The 25,338-nt window shown below is 39.4% G+C and overlaps 1 protein-coding gene across 1 annotated transcript in view; it reads right to left on the bottom strand.

Moving 5' to 3' along the window:
• Positions 1-25,338, bottom strand: part of PRKAR2A (protein kinase cAMP-dependent type II regulatory subunit alpha) — a 112,601-nt gene that overhangs the window by 35,867 nt on the left and 51,396 nt on the right. The window contains exons 2-4 of the mRNA XM_047850856.1: positions 16,884-16,919; positions 4,655-4,707; positions 1,898-1,981 (exon numbers count right to left, since the gene is read on the bottom strand). Coding sequence (XP_047706812.1) covers positions 1,898-1,981; positions 4,655-4,707; positions 16,884-16,919 — 173 coding nt within the window. The remainder of the gene's footprint in view (positions 1-1,897; positions 1,982-4,654; positions 4,708-16,883; positions 16,920-25,338) is intronic.

Consider the following 25,338-nt stretch of genomic DNA (forward strand, 5'->3'; position numbering starts at 1 on the left):
CAGGCGCCCCAAAACTCATGCATTTTTAAAAAAATGTTGTATTTGAAAGCGAGAGAGTGTGCACATGTGCTCGTACATGGTATCAGGGGAAGGACAGAAAGAGAGGGAGAGCTAGAACCCCAAGCAGGCTTTGTGCTGTCAGCGCAGAGCCTCACACAGGGCTCGATCCCATGAACTGTGAGATCATGACCTGAGTCAAAATCAAGAGTTGGACGCTCAACCCACCAAGCCACCAGGGGCCCCAAAACTTAAGGATTTCATTGTATGCAAAATGTATATAAAAAACTTACAAAAAAATATTGAACTCTAGTTCATGCCAAAGTGTTTAAAGGAAGGTATAATGATATCTGCAACTTACTATGAAATTAACCCAAAAAAGTAAGATGGGTTAATGCAGGGGCCAGCAACAGCTGCCTGTTTTTGTAAATAATGTGTGTGTGTGTGTTTTTTTAAATTCATTTATTTATTTTGAGAGAGAGAGAGAGCACAAGCTGAGGAGGGGCAGAGAGAGGCAGGGAGAGAGAGAGAATTCCAAGCAGGCTCTGCACTGTCAGCACAGAGCCCAACATGGGGCTCAAACTCACAAACTGCAAGATCATGACCTGAGCTGAAGTCGGATACTTAATGGACTGAATCACCCAGGTGACTGTTTTTGTGAATATTGTTTTATTGGAACACAGCCACATCCTTTCATTTATGTATTGTCTATGGCTGCTTTCCTGCTATAATAACAGAGTTGAGTAGTTATGACAGACATATTTACTACCTAGTTCTTTAAGAAAAAGTTTACTGACCCCTTTGCTGAAAGATGGGTATATGGTATACAATGCAGCAAGCATAGTAAAATGTTAATGTTAGAATCAAAGCAGTAGATAAATGTGTTCCATAAAAGTCTTTCAACTTGTATTTGAATATTTTCATGACAAAAATGCCAGAAAAATATAACTAAATCTGAAATTTTCGTTACCATTTTTCAACGTTAAAATGGTAAAATAAAATGGTATAATGGTATTCTTCAACACTAAGAAAACTCTGAATATTAGACTGACACAACAACTTCCCTTAGAACAGTAAAAGGGATTTTGTTCAGTAGATAAAGAAGCAAGTCCTCTTTCCCTTGATACAGATGGATCTTCTAGGGAAAATAAGTGACACAGACCAGTATTTCTCACAACCAGCCTTTCCTTGAGGTCATGGGCCTTGTTTTATTCCGCCTGAGACTAATAAAGCTCTTGCTCTCTATCTCCATCAAGGGAGGGAAGACAGGTTCAAGCACAGGTCCTACGCCAGAGCCCTGAGGACACACACCACTCCCCACGCCTGAGTTCTTTGCTGAGAAGTAATCACAAGAGGTGCCCCACATTCAAGGTCTGAGAAGAAGTCACACACTTCCAGTGGGTTAACTGCTACCAGAGAAGAGAACTCCATACTAGCAACTTTGGATAAATTACTCTGCAGCATAAATTCAGACCCTCCAAACGCTTTCAGCCAGGGTCATATAAACCTGAGCATTTCCTTTCAACATGGCCAAAGAGCATGGTCCTTGAAGGATACTGTCTTTGAGGAAGTACCAAAGCAATTCAGAGAAATACTAGAAGTCATCTGAAAAGCTCATTATGATGAGTTATGGAAGTCAACACAATGCAAACATTGTAAGGAGGATGAATCTAAAGTTTTATACCTCATATGGCTTAGGCTAAGATTACAAAAACGTTTTTTTTAAGTAGGTTCCACACCTAGCACAAAACTTAACAACCCTGAGGTCAAGACCCAATCTGAGATCAAGCGTCAGATGCCTAACTGATTGAGCCACCCAAGCACCCCCACAGAAAAACTGTTTAAATGACAAATAGGAGAAAAGCCAAAATACAAAAATATTTTTAAAAACCAATGTTACCTGATCAAGATTTTTGAAAAGGAGAATATCTTTGCAAGCTTCCTGAAGTCTGCATCTCTGTTGATCAGTTTTAGGATGAATCACCTGCCAATCCAAATAAAACCAGGGAAATATTTTTATTCCAATTTAAAATCTGACTTTATTCACACATCAGTACATTTCTTTCTCCTAAGTGGGAAAAATTAAGAGCACATTTACTGTAACTTTAATTCTATACAAATACCAAGCAGGGCCCTGATCATGGAGGGGCAATGTGATGGGGGTGAAGAGCACTCACCCTGGAGCCACTCACTGACTGTGTAACTGGCAGCAAGTCAGTTACCCCCCGGGAGCCTCAGTGTCCTCATCTGTAAAGCAGAGGGCTATAGACTTGTTCATTCAACAAATATTAAGCATCTACTGGGTGCCAGGCACTGTTCCACTTCTGGGGACACAGCCAACACACAGATAAAAACACCAGCTCTCATCCAATAAATATGTAAAACATGTTAGAGAGTGACAGGAGAAAAATAAGAGAGCTAAGGAGAAAAACAAGGTAGAGAAGGGTGATAAAAAGTGTGTGTGTGGAGGGGGCAGATAAGGCCTCACTGAGAAGGTAACATCTGTGTAAAGATCTCAAGGAAATGAGGATAACTTCAGGGAGTGAGCCATGTGGACATCTCTGTGGGAAGAGCACTGCAAGCAGAGGAACAGTAAATGAAAACAAGGCCTTGTGGCAGGTAAAGAGCATGTTTGAGAAATAACCAGGAGATGGGTGTGACTGATGCAGAGCGAGGGAGAAAGATCAGGAAGAGACCAAGTTGGGGGGCTGGGTGAGAGTGATGCCCAAATCACAGAGGGCATTATAAGTCACAGAACTAGAACTTTTCCCTAGCCAAATGGAGGCAATTTGAAGCTTCTGACTGAGAGGTGAAAGAGATCTGACTCATGTTTTTAAAGGTTCATACCGGCTACTGACTGCAGAACAGCCTTGAGGGAAGAGTGGAAGCCAGGAAACTAGTGCAATTATTCCAGTGCCAAGATGGCAGTGGTTAGGACCAAGGTGGTAACCATGGAGGTGTTGAGAAGTAGTGGAATTCTAGATACGTTTTGAAGCCTGAGCCCATTGGATTTTCTGAAAAACTGAATGTAGGTATGAAAAAATAAGAGGAGCTGAGGGTGACCCTCAAGTTTTGGGCCTGAGCCCTCTTGGGAGGATGGAGCTGCCATAAATTGAGCTGGGGGAAGACTGTGGGTGGAGAAAAATGTTTAAAGGGAAATGATCAGGAGCTCACCTTAAGTCTGAGTTGCCTACTGAAATCTAAGTGGAGATGGCAAATAAACAATGGCTATAAATGCTGCAGTTCAAACATCAACAATTTAGTAGTGGTGGTGGTGTTATCTACTAAATCAGTGTTGTTGGAAGGATTAAACAAGTTCATACATGCAGTATTTAAAACAGTACCTGGCATTTAGTAGGTGCTCAAAAACTTTTATCATTATTACTGATAGTCAATAAATGTTTATTTAACTAAAAAGAAATAATCAGTGCCTAGTATAGCTGTTATAATTCAGAGACCTAAATCCTGTCTTCACCCTAAAAAAAACTATGTTGCTTAATCTGACAAGAAATAACAAAATGTCAAAAGTATTAAGTATTTTAAATTTGTGATATTAAAAAGTTAGTAAAAAAAAAACTGTTTTAACTTTTAAAAGTCATCAAAAATTTTTACAATAACCAGAATAAATTTTTTCAAAATCTACATATCTATTATAGTCATACAATGGGAATAGCGTTTTATTATTAGAATACTGCAGAAATCTTTCATGGACTGCTCATTTTAAGGTACACTTGAAAGATCATTAAAGCTTATTTTATAACATCAATCTTTGAAAAATGGTGGTTCATATTTGCTTTTATAAAAATAATTTTGTAATTATGTAAAAGTTTAAAAATCTGAGTTTTTAAGAAAAGACCAAAAGTGTACCGTAGTCCTGCCATAACCACTGTTAACATTTGGGATATATCCTTCCAGAGATAATTCTTTGTATTAATAAGTACAAAGATGGATAGATGGATAGATAAATAAATATATATGTATGTGTATACATATGTATTTTAAAGTTTATTTACTTTTTTTAGTAATCTCTACACCCAACACGGGGCTCAAACTCACAACCCTGACATCAAGAGTTGCATTCTCTTCTGACTGAACCAACCAAGGGCCCCAGATAAATATATTTTTTTAAGTTATTTTTTTATTTTAGAAAATATACCTCATATAAACAACATTCCATGCCATTAAACTTGGTCCTGTATCATCATTTCCAATGGCTGAAGAATCTCTTGATTTGAGTACCATAATTTAGCCCCTCGTAATCCTCTAGTTTGGATCATTTAAGTTGTTTCCATTTTTTACTATTACAACACCTCAATGATCCCTGTTTGTACATCCTCAGGAAGGATCTCAGGAAGGATCCAGTTGTTTGTTAAGGATGAGTTCTCCTTCAGGTAACTGCTGAGTCAGTTGGCTTGACTATAGTTAAGGCTCTGACAGCTACAGGTAGGCACCCCTTCTTACCACAACCCCAACTACTCTTGTTTTCATTCTTCTTAATATTTTTCAATCTGGTAAATAAAAAAAAATAGCATCTTGTTGAGATTTTAATTTGTACTTATTTTAATTATCAGTATGATTAGATTTGGCATATAGAGGAGGAGAAGAGTGAGTGGGGAATAAAACAATTCTACCTAATACCTTTGCATTAGTATCTTACCCTTGGGTCAGTATCTTCCTCTTCCTCATCAGGGTTATAGGTCTCAGCACAGACTAAATTTGGAGAGGAAAAAAAATAAAGAGAAAAATGAATAAAACAGATGTAAGCTTTTACGGGAAAAATAGAAGGTGAACATAGTTTCCTTTTATTCACTGTTTTCTAAAGCTGTAGTAATTTTTAAAAGCCTTTTCTTCAATTAACAAATATATTAAGTACCTACTAATGCCAGGCTTTCTATCAGGTGCTAAAATGCCAGTTTCCTAGGGATTGGTAGTCCCAAATAGAAGAGAGTTGATAAAATGTATCACATACTAAATCCTATGGTAATGGCAAGGACAAGTAAGGAGGTGCTATCTTTACTGAATTTTAAAGCAAGGGTGGAAAACCACAAAGTACAATATATGCAACATAAACACATATCCATGTGATACTATGGAATTATCATACACAAATACTATATGATTTCCCTCGTATGTGGAATTTAAGAAACAAAACAGATGAACATAGGGAAAGGGAAGGAAAAATAAGATAAAAACAGAGAGGGAGGTAAACCTAAATGGATGATGGATACTAAGGAGGGCACTTGTTGGGATGAGCACTGGGTGTTATATGTAAGTGATGAATCACTAAATTATATTCCTGAAACCATTATTACACCATATGTTAACTAACTCGGATTTAAATTAAAAAATAAGCCCCGCGTTGGACTCTGTGCTAACAGCTCAGAGCCTGGAACCTGCTTCCAACTCTGTGTCTCCCTCTCTCTCTGCCCCTCCGCCACTCATGCTCTGTCTCTCTCAAAAACTAAATAAACATAAAAAAATTGTTTTAATTAAAAAATAAAATAAAGGACCTGTGAAACACACACACACACACACGCAGATGGATAAATTACAAAAAGAATCAATTAAAATTGCTCAACATCACTGGGGCGGCTGGATGGCTCAGTCGGTTGAGTGTCCAACTTCAGCTCAGGTCATAATCTCACCGTTTGTTGAGTTGGAACATGACGATGGCTCTCTGCTGTCAGCACAGAGCCCACTTCAGATGCTCTGTCTTCCTCTCTCTTTGCCCCTCCCCTGCCTTGCACACACTCTCTCTCTCAAAAATAAACATTAAAAAAAATTGCTCAGCATCATCATGTACATGAATGACTTTAAAAACAAGAATGAAGGGGCGCCTGGGTGGCGCAGTCGGTTAAGCGTCCGACTTCAGCCAGGTCACGATCTCGCGGTCCGTGAGTTCGAGCCCCGCATCGGGATCTGGGCTGATGGCTCAGAGCCTGGAGCCTGTTTCCGATTCTGTGTCTCCCTCTCTCTCTGCCCCTCCCCCGTTCATGCTCTGTCTCTCTCTGTCCCAAAAATAAATAAACGTTGAAAAAAAAATTAAAAAAAAAAAACAACCAAGAATGAATTTCAAACAAAACATGATACTATGTATCAGTCTCTGTTCTGGGTACAATATTATCTAAAAACCAACTTGATTTTGTTTTTTAATTTTTTTTAATGTTTATTTATTTTTGACAGAGAGAGAGAGACAGAGCATGAGCAGGGGAGGGGCAGAGAGAGAGGGAGACACAGAATCCAAAGCAGGCTCCAGGCTCTGAGCTGTCAGCACAGAGCCCAACCCAGGGCTTGAACTCATAGACCGTGAGATCATGACCTGAGCCGAAGTCGGACGCTCAACCAACTGAGCCACTCAGGGCCCCCAACTTGATTTTTTTTTATAGGTAACCTGTGTTTGTGCCGGCTTCTGCAAGACTTGTCTTTATTGCAGTTCAAAGATTTAGAAAATATTCACTGAACATTTGTTTATAATAGCAAAATATCAGAAATGATATAACTACCTATTTGAATAATACAGCTATAAGGAAGAATGAGGGGGGCACCTGGGTGGCTCAGTCAGTTAAGCATCCAACTCTTGATTTCAGCTCAGGTCATGATCTCAGGGTCCTGAGTCAAGCCCGCACATGGTCTCGCTCTCTGTTGGGCTCTCTGCTGGGTGTGGAGTCTGCTTAAGATTCTCTTTCTCTCTCTCTCCCCCTCCTCCCCACACCTGCTGGCTCTCTCTCTCTCTCTCTCTCTCTCTCTCTCTCTCTCTCTCTCTCAGAAAGAAAAAGAAAGAAAAGAAAGAAAAGAAAAGAAAAGAAGGAGAAAAAAAAAAGAAAAGAAAAAAGAAAGAATAAGGAAGATCTCCATGGGCTAATAATGAGTTCTAGGGGAAAAAAGCAAGGTGAGGAATATATATAGTATGCTATGCCTTTCATAAGAAAGGACTTTTATGAGAAAGGAGAGCTAAGAATGGGGAGAAATAAATATGTAAATATGAATATATACACAAAATGTTTTTTTACTTATTTTTCCAAAGGGAAACAAGAGAAGAATAAACCAGGAAATTAGCACGCAAGGAATCCAAATGGTTCTTGGTCCCTATACTCAATGCTAACAACTAGGGGACAAAGTGACACTGCTCTAAATTTAACTCCTGGTTTCTTAAACACATTTACTCACTGCAGCCTTGGTCTAGCCGCACCCCAGCCTCCCCTTCCCATTGATTCTCTGAACTCATGGAATACCTGAGAAATGGTATGTCCTGTAGACAGGACTCCCTTCCCTGCCTGGCCTATAGTACTCTAGTGTGGACCACACCTCTTGTACTGTAATGCCATCAATATTCTGCCTGTCCAACAGGGACCCAATATCCTTACACAGAGAAAAATCAGGGAGTTAGAAGGGAGTAAGAGGACAAATACCATTCTAGTCCCTAAAACAGCATCAAGTGATGCTCTGCAGGGAGGTCTCCTGAGTTCCTAGCTGGCAGAGGCTTTGGGTAGCTGAGCCAGGTAAGCGACAATGGGAGGTAGATAAATGCCTTTTCCCAGCCATTCCTGATTCCACAAGATGAGGTCAGTGTACATTTATCTCAGATCTGTCCTAAAGATTAAGACACACAGCTTCCTGAGTTCCTAGATGCTACTGCTGCCACTTTTTGCTTCTTCACAGGTATCTCAGTAGGAAATCTGAGGAAGCTGCATTGAGGGCAGACACCATGTTAAACTGCAAGCCTCTTGGTTCTCTGTGCTCTTGATTAATGTTGTCATTAACAGCCCAGTTTTCTAAACTAGAAATCTGTAACTTATCAGGGCTTCCTTCGTTCACCTTTTATCCAATGAATACATCAAATTTGACTTCAGAAATATTCTCATATCTGATCTTTATTCGATCTATTCCAATTCCTTGGTCCAGGAACTCAAAATGTCTTCTTAGAAAAATGCATTTAAAAACTTTCTTTTTTTTTTTTTATTAATTTTTTTTTTTATTAATTTTTTTTTTTTTTATTTTTGGGACAGAGGCAGAACATGAACAGGCGAGGGGCAGAGAGAGAGGGAGACACAGAATCGGAAACAGGCTCCAGGCTCTGAGCCATCAGCCCAGAGCCCGACGCGGGGCTCGAACTCACGGACCGCGAGATTGTGACCTGGCTGAAGTCGGATGCTTAACCGACTGCGCCACCCAGGCGCCCCATGCATTTAAAAACTTTCAATTTGGAGACAGATGGGTACATAGGTATTATTATACAAACTTTCTCTATTTCTGCATATGTATGAAAATTTTCATTTAAAAAGTTTAAAATAGTAAGCCTTCAATGATGAGACTGACAGCATTTTACTGATAATGATACAGTCTCGGACTAGCCTATTTCCAGCCTTGCTTTTCCTCTGATTTTGAAGGGAAGTACTTCAGCAACTTAGCTTACTTTTATATTTTTAGACATTAACGTAAGTGATACAGCAAATGTTAAAGTTTTAAAGTCTTAAGGTACAGAAGTATGATTTAAACAAAAGTAGTTATTCCCAGTAAAATTACTGATGTTTCAATTTGTGGAAAAGTATTATGCTTTTATTTTTCAAAACTGGTTTTGAATTTTTTCCCTTTTCTTTTGAACTTCAGACTTACCTCCCTTTGCCTTTTCCCTGTTTCCACCCAACCTCTCTACTTCTTTCTGGTCTTGATCCCAGATCATTTTTCTCATCTTCTATATAAAGAATCCATTAAGTGTCTATGTGATTGTTGCCCCTTGTGTTTATACACATCAGGGAGCTTGTTTCAGTGCACAAGTGACCTGGGAGAAGCCCAGGGTCTGTGTGATCCCCTCTGAAGCCTCAAGAACTACACTGAGTGTCATGAGATGCTCAAGACCTACTGAAAATGGAGACTGAAAGAGTAGTACAATCCCTTGTTCACGGGAATTTGTTTTGCCACAGTTCTCCAGCAGATGTCACTGGTTAGCAACATGAAACTGTACAAAGTGACCAGAGACTATCCAGCACAATTTCTTCTTCCAAATTTTAACTGATGCTTCCTTCATCCAGAATGTGAATCATTTTTAAAAATATTTTACTTTTAAGTAATCTCTAGACCCAATGTGGGGCTTGGACTTATGACCCTGAGATCAAAAAGTCACACGCTCCACTGACTGAGCTAGCCAGGTCTCTCCAGAAAGGTGAATCATTAAATGTGCTGGTGAAAGAAAACCCTTTCATTTCTACAAAGAAATGAGCCGGATCCTGGTCACACACTGAGACCCTATGCTGTCCTGCGAGCTCCCATGAAGAATTAACTCAGCCTGTGCGTATTAGTCAGCTTGGGCTGCCATTACAAAATACCAGTCTGAGTGGCTTAAAGAACAGAAATCTATTTCCTCACAGTTATGAAGGATGGAAGTTCAAGATCAAGGTATTGGCACATTGTTTTTCTCCTGGGGCCTCTTCACTTGGCTTGTGGATGGCTGCCTTCTTGCTGAGTCCTCACATGGTCCTTTGTCTCTATGGTGCACTCATGGTGTCTTTTCCTCTCTCTCTCTCTCTCTCTTTTCTTTTTTTTTTTTAAGTAGGCTCCATGCCCAACTAAGGGCTCCAACTCAGACCCTGAGATCAAGACATGAGCTGAGATCAAGAGTCAGATGCTTAACCAAAAATAGCTACCCTACTTCCTCTTCTTATAAGGAAATCAGTCCTACTGGATTAGGACTCCACCCTTAACACCTTACTTAACCTTAACTGCCTCTTTTTTTTCAAAGGCCCTATTTCCACGTACAGTCATACTGGGGGGTTAGGCTTCAACATAAGAATTTGAGGGGGACACAATTCAGTACTTAACACTGGATTTGTAAGTTATCTTAAGTAATGTTTGGTGATATTTCAGCTGAAGATAGCTATTGGTGGAAAAAATCCTGAATACTGTGAAAGGATATTAAGACAAAAATCAGTATTCCACTGTAAGTACGTAAGCCTGAAAAGGCAGAGACACCTGGTGAAGGAAAAGCACCTATCACACAGACATGAGTGACTACCATGGCACCAGATTCTCAGCAGACTCTACTGACTGGGCACGTTCATCAGATGCTCCCTGCCTAAACGTGGCATGATGCCAACACACAAATTTCTGATTAAAATGCTTGGAAGCTTCAACATGTGTTTAATAAATGAAAGGGTTTTCTGGGGATGACATTTTTTAATTAACAGAATCAGACTAACATTTCAAACTCAAAGACAGTTAATACTACTTTAGGACTATTTCAAGAAAGCCGCTTTTAAAGAATTTATGAACTCTCTTCATTTGATGAATTTATCACATGATGTAAAAGGACTGCTGTGCTAGAACTTAAACTTGGAAGGCATAGCTTTCAATCCCAAATGCTTTGCAATGGAGAGGCAGCGTCAAGCAGGGAAAGACCTCACCTCTGAACATGCACTGGGGTCTGAGCTTGGCTCTACCCACCACTATTCACTATTTCCCTATATCCTAGATCTTTGGTCTGTCTCTTCAGTGGTAAGAGGAGATGGGATAATGATACTAAAACCATGTAAAAGGTTAATAATAGGAGGAGATATATTTAAAACACAGGGCTGGGCTCACAGGACATACTCAGTAACTGCTAGGTCTCTTTATGCTGCTTTACATTCCAAATTATTATTTGGTCAGACACACTGAGTTATCGTTGGAAGTTTTCTGCAATCTCTGACACAGCACATGTCTTCACACAACTAGTTATTGCTAAACTCTATGGATCACATAAGGAGCCCCATTCCCTACCTCTCTCGCCAAACTTCTTTTATCTCCTCACCTACAGCCAGAGCAGCAAGATCTAGTTCATCCCCCTTTGAGTCTTAAGACATCCTTTTACCTAGAATGCATCCTTCTTGGTACTAGCCAGACAGTAGCCATGTTTCACAACCTCCAGTGCAATTTCTGCCTCCTTCAAAGAAGTGTCTCTTGATTTTATTTCTGCCCACAGTAATTTCTCCTCCGGATTTCTTTTTTCCTTTTTTTTTTTTTTTTTTAACTTTTTATGTTTATTTACTTTTTGAGAGAGAGAGAGAGAGAGAGAGAGAGAGACAGAGTGTGAGCAGGGGAGGGCCAGAGAGGGATGGAGACACAGAATGTGAAGCAGGCTCCAGGCTCTGAGCTGTCAGCACAGAGCCTGATGTGGGGCTCAAACCCACAGCTGTGAGATCATGACCTGAGCTGAAGTCAGACGCCCAACCGACTGAGTCACCCAGGTGCCCCTCTCCTCTGAATTTCTAACCTGTTCTTTTGTTCCTTCCTTCTATCCATCCATCCACATTTACTGACATTGTTCTAAGTGTTAACTATATGCATCAATGAACAAAACAGACAAAAATTCTCTGATTGGAGCTTACCTTCTGGCATAGGGAGCTAGATAATAGGATAAATGAGAGAGAGAGAGAGAGAGAGAGAGAGAGAGAGAGAGAGAGAGAGGAGAGGAACAGTAAGGAGAAAATAAAGTAAGGGAGATAGGGTGTGTGTGTGTGTACTGAACCTTACTAAAGACCTAAGTGAGAAGAAGTCTTTCAAGTGACAGTCTAAAGGATATAAATAATCCACAAAGATGGTTTTGAGGAGATTTGGGAGCAAAAGTCTGATTAGACTGGCCTCAAGAGAGAATAGAAGAAGAAAAACTAGATACAGCAAATATGGACAACTCCTTCAAGGAATCTGCTATAAAGATAGACAAAAAAAGTGGTGGCTGGAGAGTAAAGAGTGGTTTAAAAAAGTCATATTTTATTTTTTACGAAAGGGAAGTCAATGCTACATTTTTTTGCTGAGAATAATAATCCAGTTGAAGGATGCAGATTATGCAGGAGAAAGGCAGTAACTGCTGGAAGGATGAAGGGATGAGATCTAATGTATAGGTGGACACTGGACTCAAATGCAAGTAAGGAAGGACATATGTGGTAGGAGTCTATGGAAACTATCTTCTGTTGCTTTTATTTCCTTAGTTAAGAGAACAAAATCATCTGCCAGGAATGAGAATTTGGGAGGAGGTACAGGTTTGGGGAGAGAGAAGGTAAGAAATGCTTATCTAGGAGAGCAGAGTGAAAGAAGTATGGAGACACAGTATGAATGCTGGCATCTAAAGCCTACTAGAAGTTAATGATCAGGTACTCAAAGTAAGGTCAGCCAACGGGCCTGTGTATTTTCCCTCAATCAAGTACAGCTGTGGTGCACATACAGCCTAAGAGGACAGTTGGAATTAACCAGAATGTGTTTTAGACAAGCAAGGAAAAAAGAAAAAGGAAACTGAGGATATGTGCCACAGAGTGGTTATAATCACTGAGCAAGGAATTTAAGGTTAGTAAAAGAGGAAGTGAGGAACAGTAAAAATGAAGCAAGATCAAGTTGTCAGCGGTGGAGCAGGGCAGCAAAAGAGCCCAGGCAACAGCAGGCAGCGGGAGACTGGGATCGCTGAGTATGAGGAGTTGTGATGCCCGTCGTTCCAGAGTATGACCACGGGGGTGAGTGGTTGAAGTAGGGTGGAAGACAAGAGGTGAAGAAATGGAGGGCAAGATTTGAAGAATTATCTAGATGGAAATAAGAAGAAACAGCCCATGGATTATTAGATAACTAAAACAAGGAAGAGAAGCGACTGACAGAATATAATAACGTGAGGTTTGAAGGCGAGGGTTTTAGGGAGGAGGGAGAGAGAATGGTTTGGAAGCAATAAGGAACAACAGAAACATTCACCCATCTATCATCAATGTTACAAGGAAAATGGAAGAGAAGAACCATCTGAGAAGCCTGTAGGGCAAGCCAAGCTTCAGCTAGATCAGGAAAATAATACACTCCAAGAATAGGCTGAGATTTTAGGGGATTTAGATGAAAACTGACTGAGAGGGTCAGAGGGTACAAGGAAGGGTTCTTAGAGATAGAAAGTACTCAGGACAGTGCTACCTTTGGGTACATTATCACCTTGACTGTTCGAGTGACTTAACCTCTGCTTTGTCCTCAGTTTCTGCATCTGTCCACTGGGGATAATCATGGCGTGTACCTCATAGTACTAATGTGAAGATTATGTTCAAGGACATAAGGAAGGCAATTAGAGAGATCTTAAAATGTGCACCTACCACATAGTCTGCACTAAAAAAATGTTAGTTATTCCCACAGGCTATTTTCTCTCCTGCATAATCATTTTGATTCTTCTAAGAATCTTTTACTTTCACTTAACATTTGAATAATATTAAAAAGTTTTTTTAATTTTTTTAAACATTTATTTATTATTGAGACACAGAGAGACACAGAGCATGAGCAGGGGAGGGGTAGAGAGAGGGGGAAACACAGAATCTGAAGTAGGCTCCAGGCTCTGAGCTGTCAACACAGAGCCCGATGTGGGGCTCGAACTCACAAACTGCGAGATCATGACCCGAGCTGAAGTTGGTCACTTAACCAACTGAGCAACCCAGACGCCCCAATATTAAAAAGTTTTAGGGGCGCCTGGGTGGCTTAGTCAGTTAAGCGGCCGACTTCGGCTCAGGTCATGATCTCGCGGTCCGTGAGTTTGAGCCCCACGTCGGGTTCTGTGCTGACAGCTCAGAGCCTGGAGCCTGTTTCAGATTCTGTGTCTCCTTCTCTCTGACCCTCCCCCGTTCATGCTCTGTCTCTCTCTGTCTCAAAAATAAATAAACATTAAAAAAATAAAAATTTAAAAAATAAATAAATAAATAAAAAGTTTTAAATCTTCAATAAGACTGTAAACTCTAAGGAGGAGGGATAATATCATGTACTTGTCTGGGTTCTCCACAGAGTTCAGGGCCTGAACAACACTGACAGAAAGCCCAAGCAGCAATTCATGAACTAACACCACCTGTGACCTCTGCAGAAGATGTCACTGTACTCTCTCATCTCCGAGATCTGTCTTACACATGTCAAGAGATATCACTAATTGTCTGGGGAAAAAGGGGTATAGGGCAAGGATAAACAGAAATGGGAGATAATAGTGCATATAGATCTCACACCAACCTTAACTGCCACTCTATTTCTTCTCTGTAGCTGTCTCTCTACACATAAGAACATATTTTTTTCTATCTCCTTTCAACAGACTTTGGTGTACAACTTACCAAAGGCTTTCTGAAACATAAATGAGCAGATTTTCTCAAAGAAAAGGATTGAGGGATAGAAAAGGGATTCCAAGTGTTACTAGAATTAGGTCATATGATAGTTTAAAATCAAGAAACCTTCCCAAGAATGAAGAGATATGAAAGAATGATGTGAGGGGTGCCTGGGGGGCTCAGTTGGTTGAGCGTCTGACTCTTGACTTAGGCTCAGGTCATGATCTCAGGGTTTGTGAAAATGAGCCCCAAGTCAGGCTCTGCACTGACAGCACAGAACCTGCTTGGGATTCTCTCTCCCTAACTCTCTCTCTGTCTCTCTGTCTCTTTCTTTCTCTGCCCTGCCCCGCTCAAATGTGAGCATACACACTCTCTTTCTTTCTCAAAATAAATAAATAAACATAAAAAAAAAAAAGAATGAGGAACACCTGGGTGGCTCAGTCAGTTAAGCATCCGCCTTCGGCTCAGGTCATAACCCCACAGTTCAGGAGTTGGAGCCCTGTGTCAGGCTCTGTGTAGACAGCTCAGAGCCTGGAGCCTGCTTCAGATTCTGCATCTCTCTTTCTCTCTCTCTCTCTCTCTCTCTCTCTCTCTCTCTCTCTCTCTGCTCTTCCCCCAACTTGCACTCTGTCTCTCTCTCAAAAATAAACATTAAAAAAAAAAATGATGTGATACATACAGCTCACATAGTAATTCTAAAACACATTAACCTCCCTACTATACAATCATAGAAACTCTAAATGTATCCAAAACTCAAACATTTTACTTATAAGGAAACTTGCAGAAAATATATTTATCAGTTCTATAAAAAAAAGGAGGACTCTTCTTAGCTTCAGAGAAATCACGAAAAAAAAGAAGATATATATATTCAATAAATATTTAGTGAGTGCTTGCTATGTGCTAGGCAGTGTTCATGGTACCAGTCACATATTAAAATTCGAGTCAATAAAAAATAGCAAAATTAAAATAAGCAGCACAACCAACTTGGGAAATGTTGCATTGAAACTTTCAAAAGGTTAAAAATGATGACAGAAATTTGCTCAAACTTACAAAAAAATAATCGTGATCATAATAGATAAAAGAGAAAAATACTACCAAACTAGTCCCATAGGAGAAAATAAAAACACATTTCTCATATTTGGAAAACACTCATTTTTGTTAATAATCAAAGGAGTGCCAAATAAAACAATCTGAGGTACTATTTTACATCTAAATTAAAGTAGTAGGCACCACCTATATCAGTGAGACGGTGGCAGAAGAGAGGCCTTTGTAGGGTGTTCTTTCTCCCTGCAGTCTATTCTGTAGAATGCCTCTGGAAAGCAATACACAGAAAAATCCAGGCATGCTCAAGTCTCCGACCAGAGAGTGCTACTCAGCACTATAACTGAGGAAATAATTTTAGTGGTTCAACAGTGTATGCAAGAAGTTAATACAGCATAATCTAGAATACCAGAGAAATAGCAATACAAAAAGTAGTTTTTATGAATAGACATTTTTCCAAAGAAGACATCCAGACGGCCAACAGACACATGAAAAGATGCTCAATATCGTTTATCATCAGGGAAATACAAATCAAAACTACAATGATGTATCACCTCACACCTGTCAGAATGGCTAAAATCAACAACACAAGAAACAAAAGGCATTGGCAAGGATGTAGAGAAAGGGGAGCCCTCTTACACTGTTGATGGGAATGAGAATGGTGCAGCCACTCTGGAACACAGTATGGAAGTTCCTCAAAAAGTTAAAAATAGGCGCGCCTGGGTGGCTCAGCTGGTTAGGCGCCCGACTTCAGCTCAGGTCATGATGATCTTGAGGTCCATGAGTCTGTGCTGACAGCTCAGAGCCTGGAGCCTGCTTCATACTCTTTGCCTCCCTTTTGCTCTCTGTTCCTCCCCAGATCATACTCTGTCTCTGTCTCTGTCTCTCTCTCTCTCAAAAATAAACATTAAAAAAAAAAAAGTTAAAAACAGGACTACCCTAGAATCCAGCAACCACACTACTAGGTATTTACCCAAAGAATACAAAAATACTAATTCATCTCTCTTCCTCCGCCCCACTTGTACTCTGCCTCTCAAATAAGTGTTAAAAAAAAATTTTTTTTTAAAATACTAATTCATAGGGATACATGCACCCCAATGTTTATAGCAGCATTATCTACAATAGCGAAATTATGTGAATGGCCCAAGTGTCCATCAATTGATGAATGGATAAGGAAGATGAGGTGTTTATATACAATGGAATATTACTCAACCATAAAAAAGAATGGAATCTTGCCATTTGCAATGACATGGATGGAGCTAAGTGAAATAAGTCAGTCACAGAAAGACTAAGAAGCATATGAATTCACTTACATTGGAATTTAACATGTGGAATTTAACAAAACAAATGAGCAAATCGTTGTTAAAAAAAAAAAGAGAGAGAGAGAGAGGGAGGCAAACCAAGAAGCAGACTCTTAACCATAGAGAACAAACTTATGATTACCAGAGGGTAAGTGGGTGGGGGGATGGGTTAAACAGGTGATACGGATTAAGAAGTACACTTGTTGCAATGAGCTATATGCAAGTGTTGACAAAAAAAGTTGTTTTCAGAAGTCATAATTATGAACATGGAAAAATACTAATGACATAAATGAGACAAACTAATATGTACATATATACTCAGAACTTGAAACAGAATGGAGGAATTGCAGGTAATTTTTATAATGTTCTGTAATGCTGCTAACTTATCTTTTTATTTACAAGATCAGTTTATTTTTATTTAAAATAATCCCATCTTAAAACAGCATTTTGGCAGTATGTTATGAAAGAGAAAACATACCTGATACTCGCCGATCAAATCTGCCAGGAATTGGGACTGCAAAACAAAGAAGAAGCAATGTTCAGGCATCATTATGTCACATGACCCCACCTTTAACAATAGAACTAAAAGCACTTTAATACCAAATGTTGGGTCAATTCATACTCTTCTATAATCAACCACAGAGAGTAGTTCAACATGATCATATAAAGGCAATATAAAGAAGAATTTATCTTTTTGAAAACAAGCTCATTATAACTTCAATGTACTCAAGGTGGCAAATTTATTTGTTTACATTCATGTTCATCTAATTTGTATCATATTGGGGCACCTGGGTGGCTCAGTCGGTTAAGCATCCAACTCTGGATTTCAGCTCAGGCCATGATCTCATGGTTCGTGAATTCGAGTCCCACATCTGGCTCCGCACTGGCAGTGTGGAGACGGCTTGGGATTGTCTCCCTCTCCCTCTCTCTCTTTCAAAGTAAATAAGTAAACTTAAAAATTTTCTTAAAAATAATAATTTGTATCATATCAAATGAATAAGAAGCCTACTGGGGCACCTGGGTGGCTCAGTCGGTTAAGCATCTGACTTCAGCTCAGGTCATGATCTCACAGTTCGTCAGTTCAAGCCCCGCGTTGGGCTCTGTGCTGACAGATCAGAGCCTGGATCCTGCTTTGGATTCTGTGTCTCCCTCTCTCTCTGTCCCTCCCCTGCTCATGCTGTCTCTCTGTCTCACAAAAATAAATAAAATGCTAAAAATTTTTTAAAGTCTACTAAATTTATTGGTAATGATATTAAAAAGTTAAATTTTCTTCTTTAATATTCTTCAAAGATAATCCCAAGACTGCCAGATAATAGCATTTAAATTTCATTTTAAAACAATTTAATAAGTTTTACACTAAAGTGAAAAAGAAATTAGCTGTTAAGTTATATTCTCACTCAATACGGGTAGGTTTTCTCCTGCCCATGGTCAGTGTATTAATCAGAAAAATGTACCACATGTCTTTAGGTTGAAAAATAAACACAAATTTTCTCTTTGCTAATTTTTCCTGCTTTTTACCTATCATTCCTTATGTTTGGTGGTTATCTAAATTCTCAGTACTAAACTATATCATTTGAATAATGTAGGGTTTTTTTTGTTTTGTTTTTTAAGATTTTTTTTAAAGGAAACTCCACCCAATGCGGGACTAGAACTCATGACCCCAAGATCAAGAGTCACATGCTTTACCAACCGAGCCAGCCAAGTTCCCCAAGGTGAGGTTTTGTTTTTTTTTTTTAACTTTCAGAGCTTAATCTGATTATCTTAATTTTAAAAATTATGTAAATATCCCTTCTCACCCTCCATAAAAGGAGAAATTTGAAGATTAGTGAAAAATAAATTGAAGGTGGCTCAGAGAGCCAAACTCAACTAATATGAGGCCTCAACAAAAATAGACTCAGGAAAGAGACAAATGCTTATTCACCACAACAGAACAAGAATTATCTTTTTGTATAGCTTGGGGTAAAAGTTATGTTATTGGAACAAACAGGTAAAATTTCAAAAGAAAACCCGAGCCATTATTGATAGAAAGTACCTATGATAGTCCTTTCCCACTTCCTCAGTGAAACTGTGGATTTGTCAAAATTAATGCACCCACCAGCAAAGAAAGATGGTAAATTCAGTTCAACAGATATAGGTAGGGTACCTAGTACATGACAAGCACTGTTAGTAGACAATTTGGGAGACAGTAGTAGATAAAACAAAGACTCCTGGTTTCACGAAACGTGCACTCTAGCTTGAGATGTGTGGGAGAGTTTCCTTCAATCACTTAAATCACACGTTCCTGTCACTCAAATAGATTAGATGAAATGTGTAAGAGTTTACACTCTCAATCCAGGCCTCATGGGACTTCCATAATTAAAACCCCACTAAACATCAGTATATAACCTAAAATTATAAAACATACAATGAAACAATTTGGCATGGGTGCTATCAGGGAGTATCTCAAAAAAGGATTAGATATTAAAATTATGGAACTACTATAAAATCAGAACAGAATGTTTAAAACAAAGACAAAAAGGGGAATCAAAGCATAAATAAAGGAATAAGATACAACCAAAACAAAGCAAGGAGGATTGAAAAAATTTGGATTTCTAGGAAAAAAAATAACACATTGAAATTTTTAAAAACTATGATGCAAGGCAACTTCTCTGGGTACATAACATCTAAAAGTGCTGGAAATTGTAAAACATCACTACCAACAACTTACTACAATAATACTGATGTAAATGTACAGATATAAATCGCAAGGAAAATCAGAAAATATCTGGAGATAAATGAAAACAAAAACAATATACTAAAACTTATGGGTGTACTAAAAGTAGTGCGAAGAGGGAAATTTGTAGCTATAAATGCTTATGTTGAAAAAGAAGAGGAGTGCCTGGGTGGCTCAGTCGGTTAAGCGTCCAACTTCAGCTCAGGTCATGATCCCGTGGTTTGTGGGTTCGAGCCCCGTGTCGGGCTCTGTGCTGACAGCTCGGAGCCTGGAGCCTGCTTCAGATTCTGTGTCTCCCTCTCTCTCTGCCCTCCCCCGCTTGCACTCTGTCTCTCTCTCTCCCTCTCAAAAATAAATAAACATTTTAAAAAAATTTTTTAAAAGAAAAAAGAAAGAAAAAGAAGAAAAATCTCAAATTAATAAGGTAAGTGTATACCTTAAGGAAGTAGGGGAAAAAAGGGCAAACTGAACCCTAAAGCAGCAGAAATAAGGAAATTCAGAGTGGAGAGAAACTAAAATAAAGCATAGGAAAAAAAAATCAGTGAAACTGAAAGTTGATTCTTTGAAAAGATCAACAAAATCAATAAGCTGCTGATTGACTTAGACTAACTAAGAAAAAAGAAGAGTTAAATTACTAAAATTAAAGTGGGGATGCTACAATGGAATACACAGAAATAAAAAGGATTATGATACTCTGAAAATAGTATGCCAACAAACTGAATAACCTAGATGAAATAGAGGACATAGACAAATTTCTAGAAATACACAAACTTCCAAAACTTACACAAAAGGAATAGAAAAATCCCAACAATCTGTAACAAATAGGGGGATGAAACTGGTAATCAAAAATCTCCTGACAGGGGCGCCTGGATGACTCAGTTGGTTGAGGATCAGACTCTTAATTTCGTTTGGCTCAGGTCATGAGTTCATGAGTTCAAGCCCTGTATGGGGCTCGGAGTGTGGAACCTACTTAAGATTCTCTGTCTCTGTCTCTGTCTCTCCCTCCTTCCCTCCCTCCCTCTCCCTCTGTTCCTTCCCCTGCTCACTTGTTCTCCTTCTCTAAAAAAAAAAAACAAAACAAACAAAAAAAATCCCTGAATAGAGAAAAGCCCAAGACTAGATGTCTTCATTGTACATTCTACTAAACATTTAAAGAATTAACATCGGGGCGCCTGGGTGGCGCAGTCGGTTAAGCGTCCGACTTCAGCCAGGTCACGATCTCGCGGTCCGTGAGTTCGAGCCCCGCGTCGGGCTCTGGGCTGATGGCTCAGAGCCTGGAACCTGCTTCCGATTCTGTGTCTCCCTCTCTCTCTGCCCCTCCCCCGTTCATGCTCTGTCTCTCTCTATCCCAAAAAATAAATAAATGTTGAAAAAAAAAATTTTTTTAAATAATAATAAAAAAAAAAAAAAGAATTAACATCAACCCCTGTTATACTCATCCAAAAAAATCAAAGATAAGGGAATACTTCCTAACTCATTTTATTTTTTTCAGTTTTTAAAAAACTTTTCATTTTATTTATTTTTTTTATTTTAGATAGAGAAAGAACAAACACGTTGGGGAGAGGGGGAGGGAGGGAGGGAGGGAGGGAGGGAGAGGGAGAGGGAGAGGGAGAGGGAGAGAGAGAGGGAGAGGGAGAGGGAGAGGGAGAGGGAGAGGGAGAGGGAGAGAGAGAGAGAGAGAGAGAGAGAGAGAGAATCCTAAGCAGGCTCCAAGCTCAGCACAGAGCCTGACAAAGGGCTCAATCTCACAACCCTGAGATCATGACCTGAGCTGAAATCAAAAGTCGGACGCTCAACCAACTGAGCCACCCAGGTGCCCCCTTAACTCATTTTGTAAGGCCAGCATTACCTTGATACTAAAGACAGACAAAGGCATTGCAAGTAAACAAAATATTCATTATGAATATAGACATAAAAAAATCCTCAAAATCCTTAAAAAAATAGTACCTAGCAACATATTAAAGTGATTATACACCATGACCAAGTGGGATTTATCCCAGGAATGCAAGGGTGGCTCAAAATAAAGAATGTCAAGCAAAATACACCACATTAATGGAATGAAGAGGTGGGGAGGGGCAACTACATCAGCATCTCAATGATGCAGAACAAGCATTTGACAAAATGACACTCTTTCATGTAAAAAATAAAGGAGAATATAAGGGAATTTCCTCAACATGAAAAAGGCACATATGAAAAACCCACAGCTAACACCAACTCAATGGTAAAAGACTGAAGGTTTCCCCCTAAGATCAGGAACAAGACAGGATGCCTGCTTTTGCCATTTCTATTCAACATATTACTGAAAGCTCTGGCCATAGCAATTAGGAAATAAAAAGAAATAAAAGGCATCCAAATTAGAAAGGAAAAAGTAAAATTATCTGCTTGTGGAATGACATGATCTTCTATGTAGAAAACCTTGAAGAATCCACACACACAAAAAAAGTTAGACTTAATAAATGAATACAGCAAAGTTGCAGGATATAAAATCAACATGCAAGAGGTGCTTGCATGACTCAGTTGGTTAAACCTCCCACTGGCTCAGGTCATGATCTCACAGTTCGTGAGTTCAAGGCCCACATCAGGCTCTCTGCTGTCCACACAGAGCCCACTTCAGATCCTCCCTCTCCCTCTCTATCCCTCCCCTGGTCACACATGTGCATGCTCTGTCCCTCTCTCTTTTTTTCTCTCTCTCCCAAAAATAAATGTTAAGAAAAATCAACACCCAAAATTGTATTTCTATACAACTGCAATGAACAATCCAAAAAGAAAATATTTTTAAAACTCCATTCATAACAGTATCAAAAAGAATAAAATATTTAGGAATGAATTTAACCAAGGAGGTGAAAGATTTGTACACTGAAAACTACAAAACATTACTAAAAGAAATTAAAGGAGACATAAATAAACCTTTTGCATTATATATCAAATCATCATGTTATACACTTTAAATATCTTAAAAAAATTTTTTTAACGTTTATTTATTTTTGAGACAGAGAGAGACAGAGCATGAACGGGGGAGGGTCAGAGACAGAGGGAGACACAGAACTCAAAACAGGCTCCAGGCTCTGAGCGGTCAGCACAGAGCCCGACGCGGGGCTCGAACCCATGGACCGCGAGGTCATGGCCTGAGCCGAAGTCGGACACTTAACTGACTGAGCCACCCAGGCGCCCCTAAATATCTTTAAATATTTGTCCATTGTACCTAAATGAAGCCTGAGAAATAAAGACAGAAATAAATGGAAAGCCATCCCATATTAAAGGACTAAAAGACATAATATTGTTAAGATGACAATACTACCCAAAGTAATCTACAGATTCAATGCAATCTCTATTAAAATTCCAATGGTGGCTTTTTTTTTTATAGGAATGATCAAATCCATCCTAAAATTCATGTAGAATCTCAAAGGATCCCAAGTACCCAACTATTCTTGAAAAATTAGATAAAGCTGGAGGACTCATACTTGATTTCAAAACTTACTACAAAGCTACAGTAATCAAAACAATATGGTATTGTCATAGGGATAGAAATATAGACCAGACCCATGGAATAGAGAACCCAGAACTAAACCCTTCATATTTGTGGTGAATTGATTTTCAATAAAAGTGCCAAAATCACCCAAGGGGGAAAGGATAGTCTTTTCAACAAATGGTGTTGGGAAAATTGGATCTCCACCTGCAAAAAAAATGAAGCTGGACTCTTACCTTTTTCACCATATGTAAAAATGAACTCAAAATGGACCAAAGACATAAAACTAAAATTATAAAACTCTTAGATGAAAACACAGGAAAATCTTTATGACACTGGATTTAGCGATGTTTTCTTGGATATAACATCAAAAGCATAGGTACAAAAAAGAAATTAATAAACTGGACTACTTCAAAATGAAAAACTTCTGTGTATCAAAAGATACAACAGGAGTACATGGGTGGTTCAGTCAGTTAAGCGTCTCTTGATTTCAGCTCATTTCACGGTTTTTGAGTTCAAGCCCTGCTTCAGACTCTGTGCTGACAGAGTGTAGAGCCTGCTTGGATTTTCTCTCTCTGCCCCTCCCCACCCCAGCTCTCGAGCTTGCATGCTCTCTCCCAAAATAAATAAATTAAAAAAAAAGACACAATGAAGTGAAATGGCAACCCATGGAATGGGAGAAAGTATTTTCAAATAATGTATCTATTACATCCAGAATAAAGAATTCCTACCACTCAACAAAAACAACAAAAACCAATATGTACAAATGACAGATAACCACATGAAAAGATACTCAATACTACTAATCAATAGAGAAATGCAAATGAAAATCACAATGAGATACCAATTCACACCTTTTAAAGATGGCTACTATTAAACACTTTTTATTTTTTTTAAAATTTTTTTTTTTTTCCAACGTTTATTTATTTTTGGGACAGAGAGAGACAGAGCATGAACGGGGGAGGGGCAGAGAGAGAGGGAGACACAGAATCGGAAACAGGCTCCGGGCTCCGAGCCATCAGCCCAGAGCCTGACGCGGGGCTCGAACTCACGGACCGCGAGATCGTGACCTGGCTGAAGTCGGACGCTTAACCGACTGCGCCACCCAGGCGCCCCTTAAACACTTTTTAAAAAATACTTATTTAATTTTGAGAGAGAGAGAGAGAGAGAGAGAAAGTGGGAAAGGTGTGGGGGGAGAGAAAGAGAGAGAGAGAGACACTGAATCCAAAGCAGGCTCCAGGGTCTGAGCTGTCAGCACAGAGACTGAGGGGAAGGCTGGAACCCAGGCACCCCTAAAGATGGCTACTATTTAAAAAAAAAAAAAAGCAAACAAACAAACAAACAAAAAACAAGAGCAGGGGTGCCTGGGTGGCTCAGTCGGCTAAGAGTCTGACTTCCGCTCAGGTCATGATCTCGTGGTTTGGGAGTTTGAGGCCAGTGTCCCAGGCTCTGTGCTCACAACTCAGAGCTTGGAGCCTGGAGCCTGCTTCGGATTCTGTTCTCCCTCTCCCTCTGCCCCTTTCCTGCTCATGCTCTGTCTCTCTCAAAAATAAATAAACATTAAAAAACAAAACAAAACAAAACAAGAACAGATAATAAGGGCGGCAAGAATGTGAAGAAATTGGAATCTTTTTGCATTCTTGGCCACAATGTGAAATGGTGCAGCTGCTGTGTAAAACAGTATGGCTGCTCCTCAAAGATTAAAAACGAATTATCATATGATCCAGCAATTCTACTTCTGGGTATGTATCCAAAAGAACTGAAAGCAGAGTCTCAAAGAGATATTATAGTACACCCACATACATAGCCAAAAGGTGGAAACAACCCAAGTATCCATCAATGGATGAAAAGATAAACAAAATGTGGTATACATACAATGGGATATTATTCAGCCTTTAAAAGGAAGGAAATTCTGAAACTTGCTATAAGATTCTACGAATGAATCTTGAAGACATTATGCTAAATAAAGTCAGTTACAAAAAAGACAAATCTTGTATGATTCCACTTATATGAGGTACCTAGAATAGTCAAATTCATAGAAATAGCGAGTATAGCAGTTGCTAAGAGGGAGGGGAGAGGGAGGAGTTATTATTTAATGGGTACAGAGTTTCAGTTTTGCAATACCCAAAGATGTCTAGAGATAGATGGTGGTGATTGTAATGAATGTACTTAATGGCAGTGAATTACTTTAATTTTTTTTTTCAACGTTTATTTATTTTTGGGACAGAGAGAGACAGAGCATGAACAGGGGAGGGGCAGAGAGAGAGGGAGACACAGAATCGGAAACAGGCTCCAGGCTCTGAGCCATCAGCCCAGAGCCTGACGCGGGGCTCGAACTCACGGACCGCGAGATCGTGACCTGGCTGAAGTCGGACGCTTAACCGACTGCGCCACCCAGGCGCCCTGACAGTGAATTACTTTAAAAAAGGTAAATTTGGGGGCACCTGGGTGGCTCAGTCATTTGAGCGACTGACTCTGGATTTTGGCTTGGGTTATGGTACCAGGGTTGTGGTACCAGGGTTGCGCCCCATGCCGGGCTCTGTGCTGAGTGTGGAACCTGCTTAAGATTCTCTCTTTTTCTGTCCCTCTCCCCTGCTTGCACTTGCCCTTCTCTCTCAAATTAAAAAAAAAAAAAAAAAAGGTAAATTTAGGTTCTGTGTATCTGTCTACAAGTTTTAAAAATGTAAATACGTGTAAAGCAAAAAATGACATTATAATGTATATGTGTGTGTACACGTGTGCATGTGTATATAA

This window comes from Prionailurus viverrinus, chromosome A2 (assembly GCF_022837055.1).
Source record: "Prionailurus viverrinus isolate Anna chromosome A2, UM_Priviv_1.0, whole genome shotgun sequence".
Classification (NCBI taxonomy): domain Eukaryota; kingdom Metazoa; phylum Chordata; class Mammalia; order Carnivora; family Felidae; genus Prionailurus; species Prionailurus viverrinus.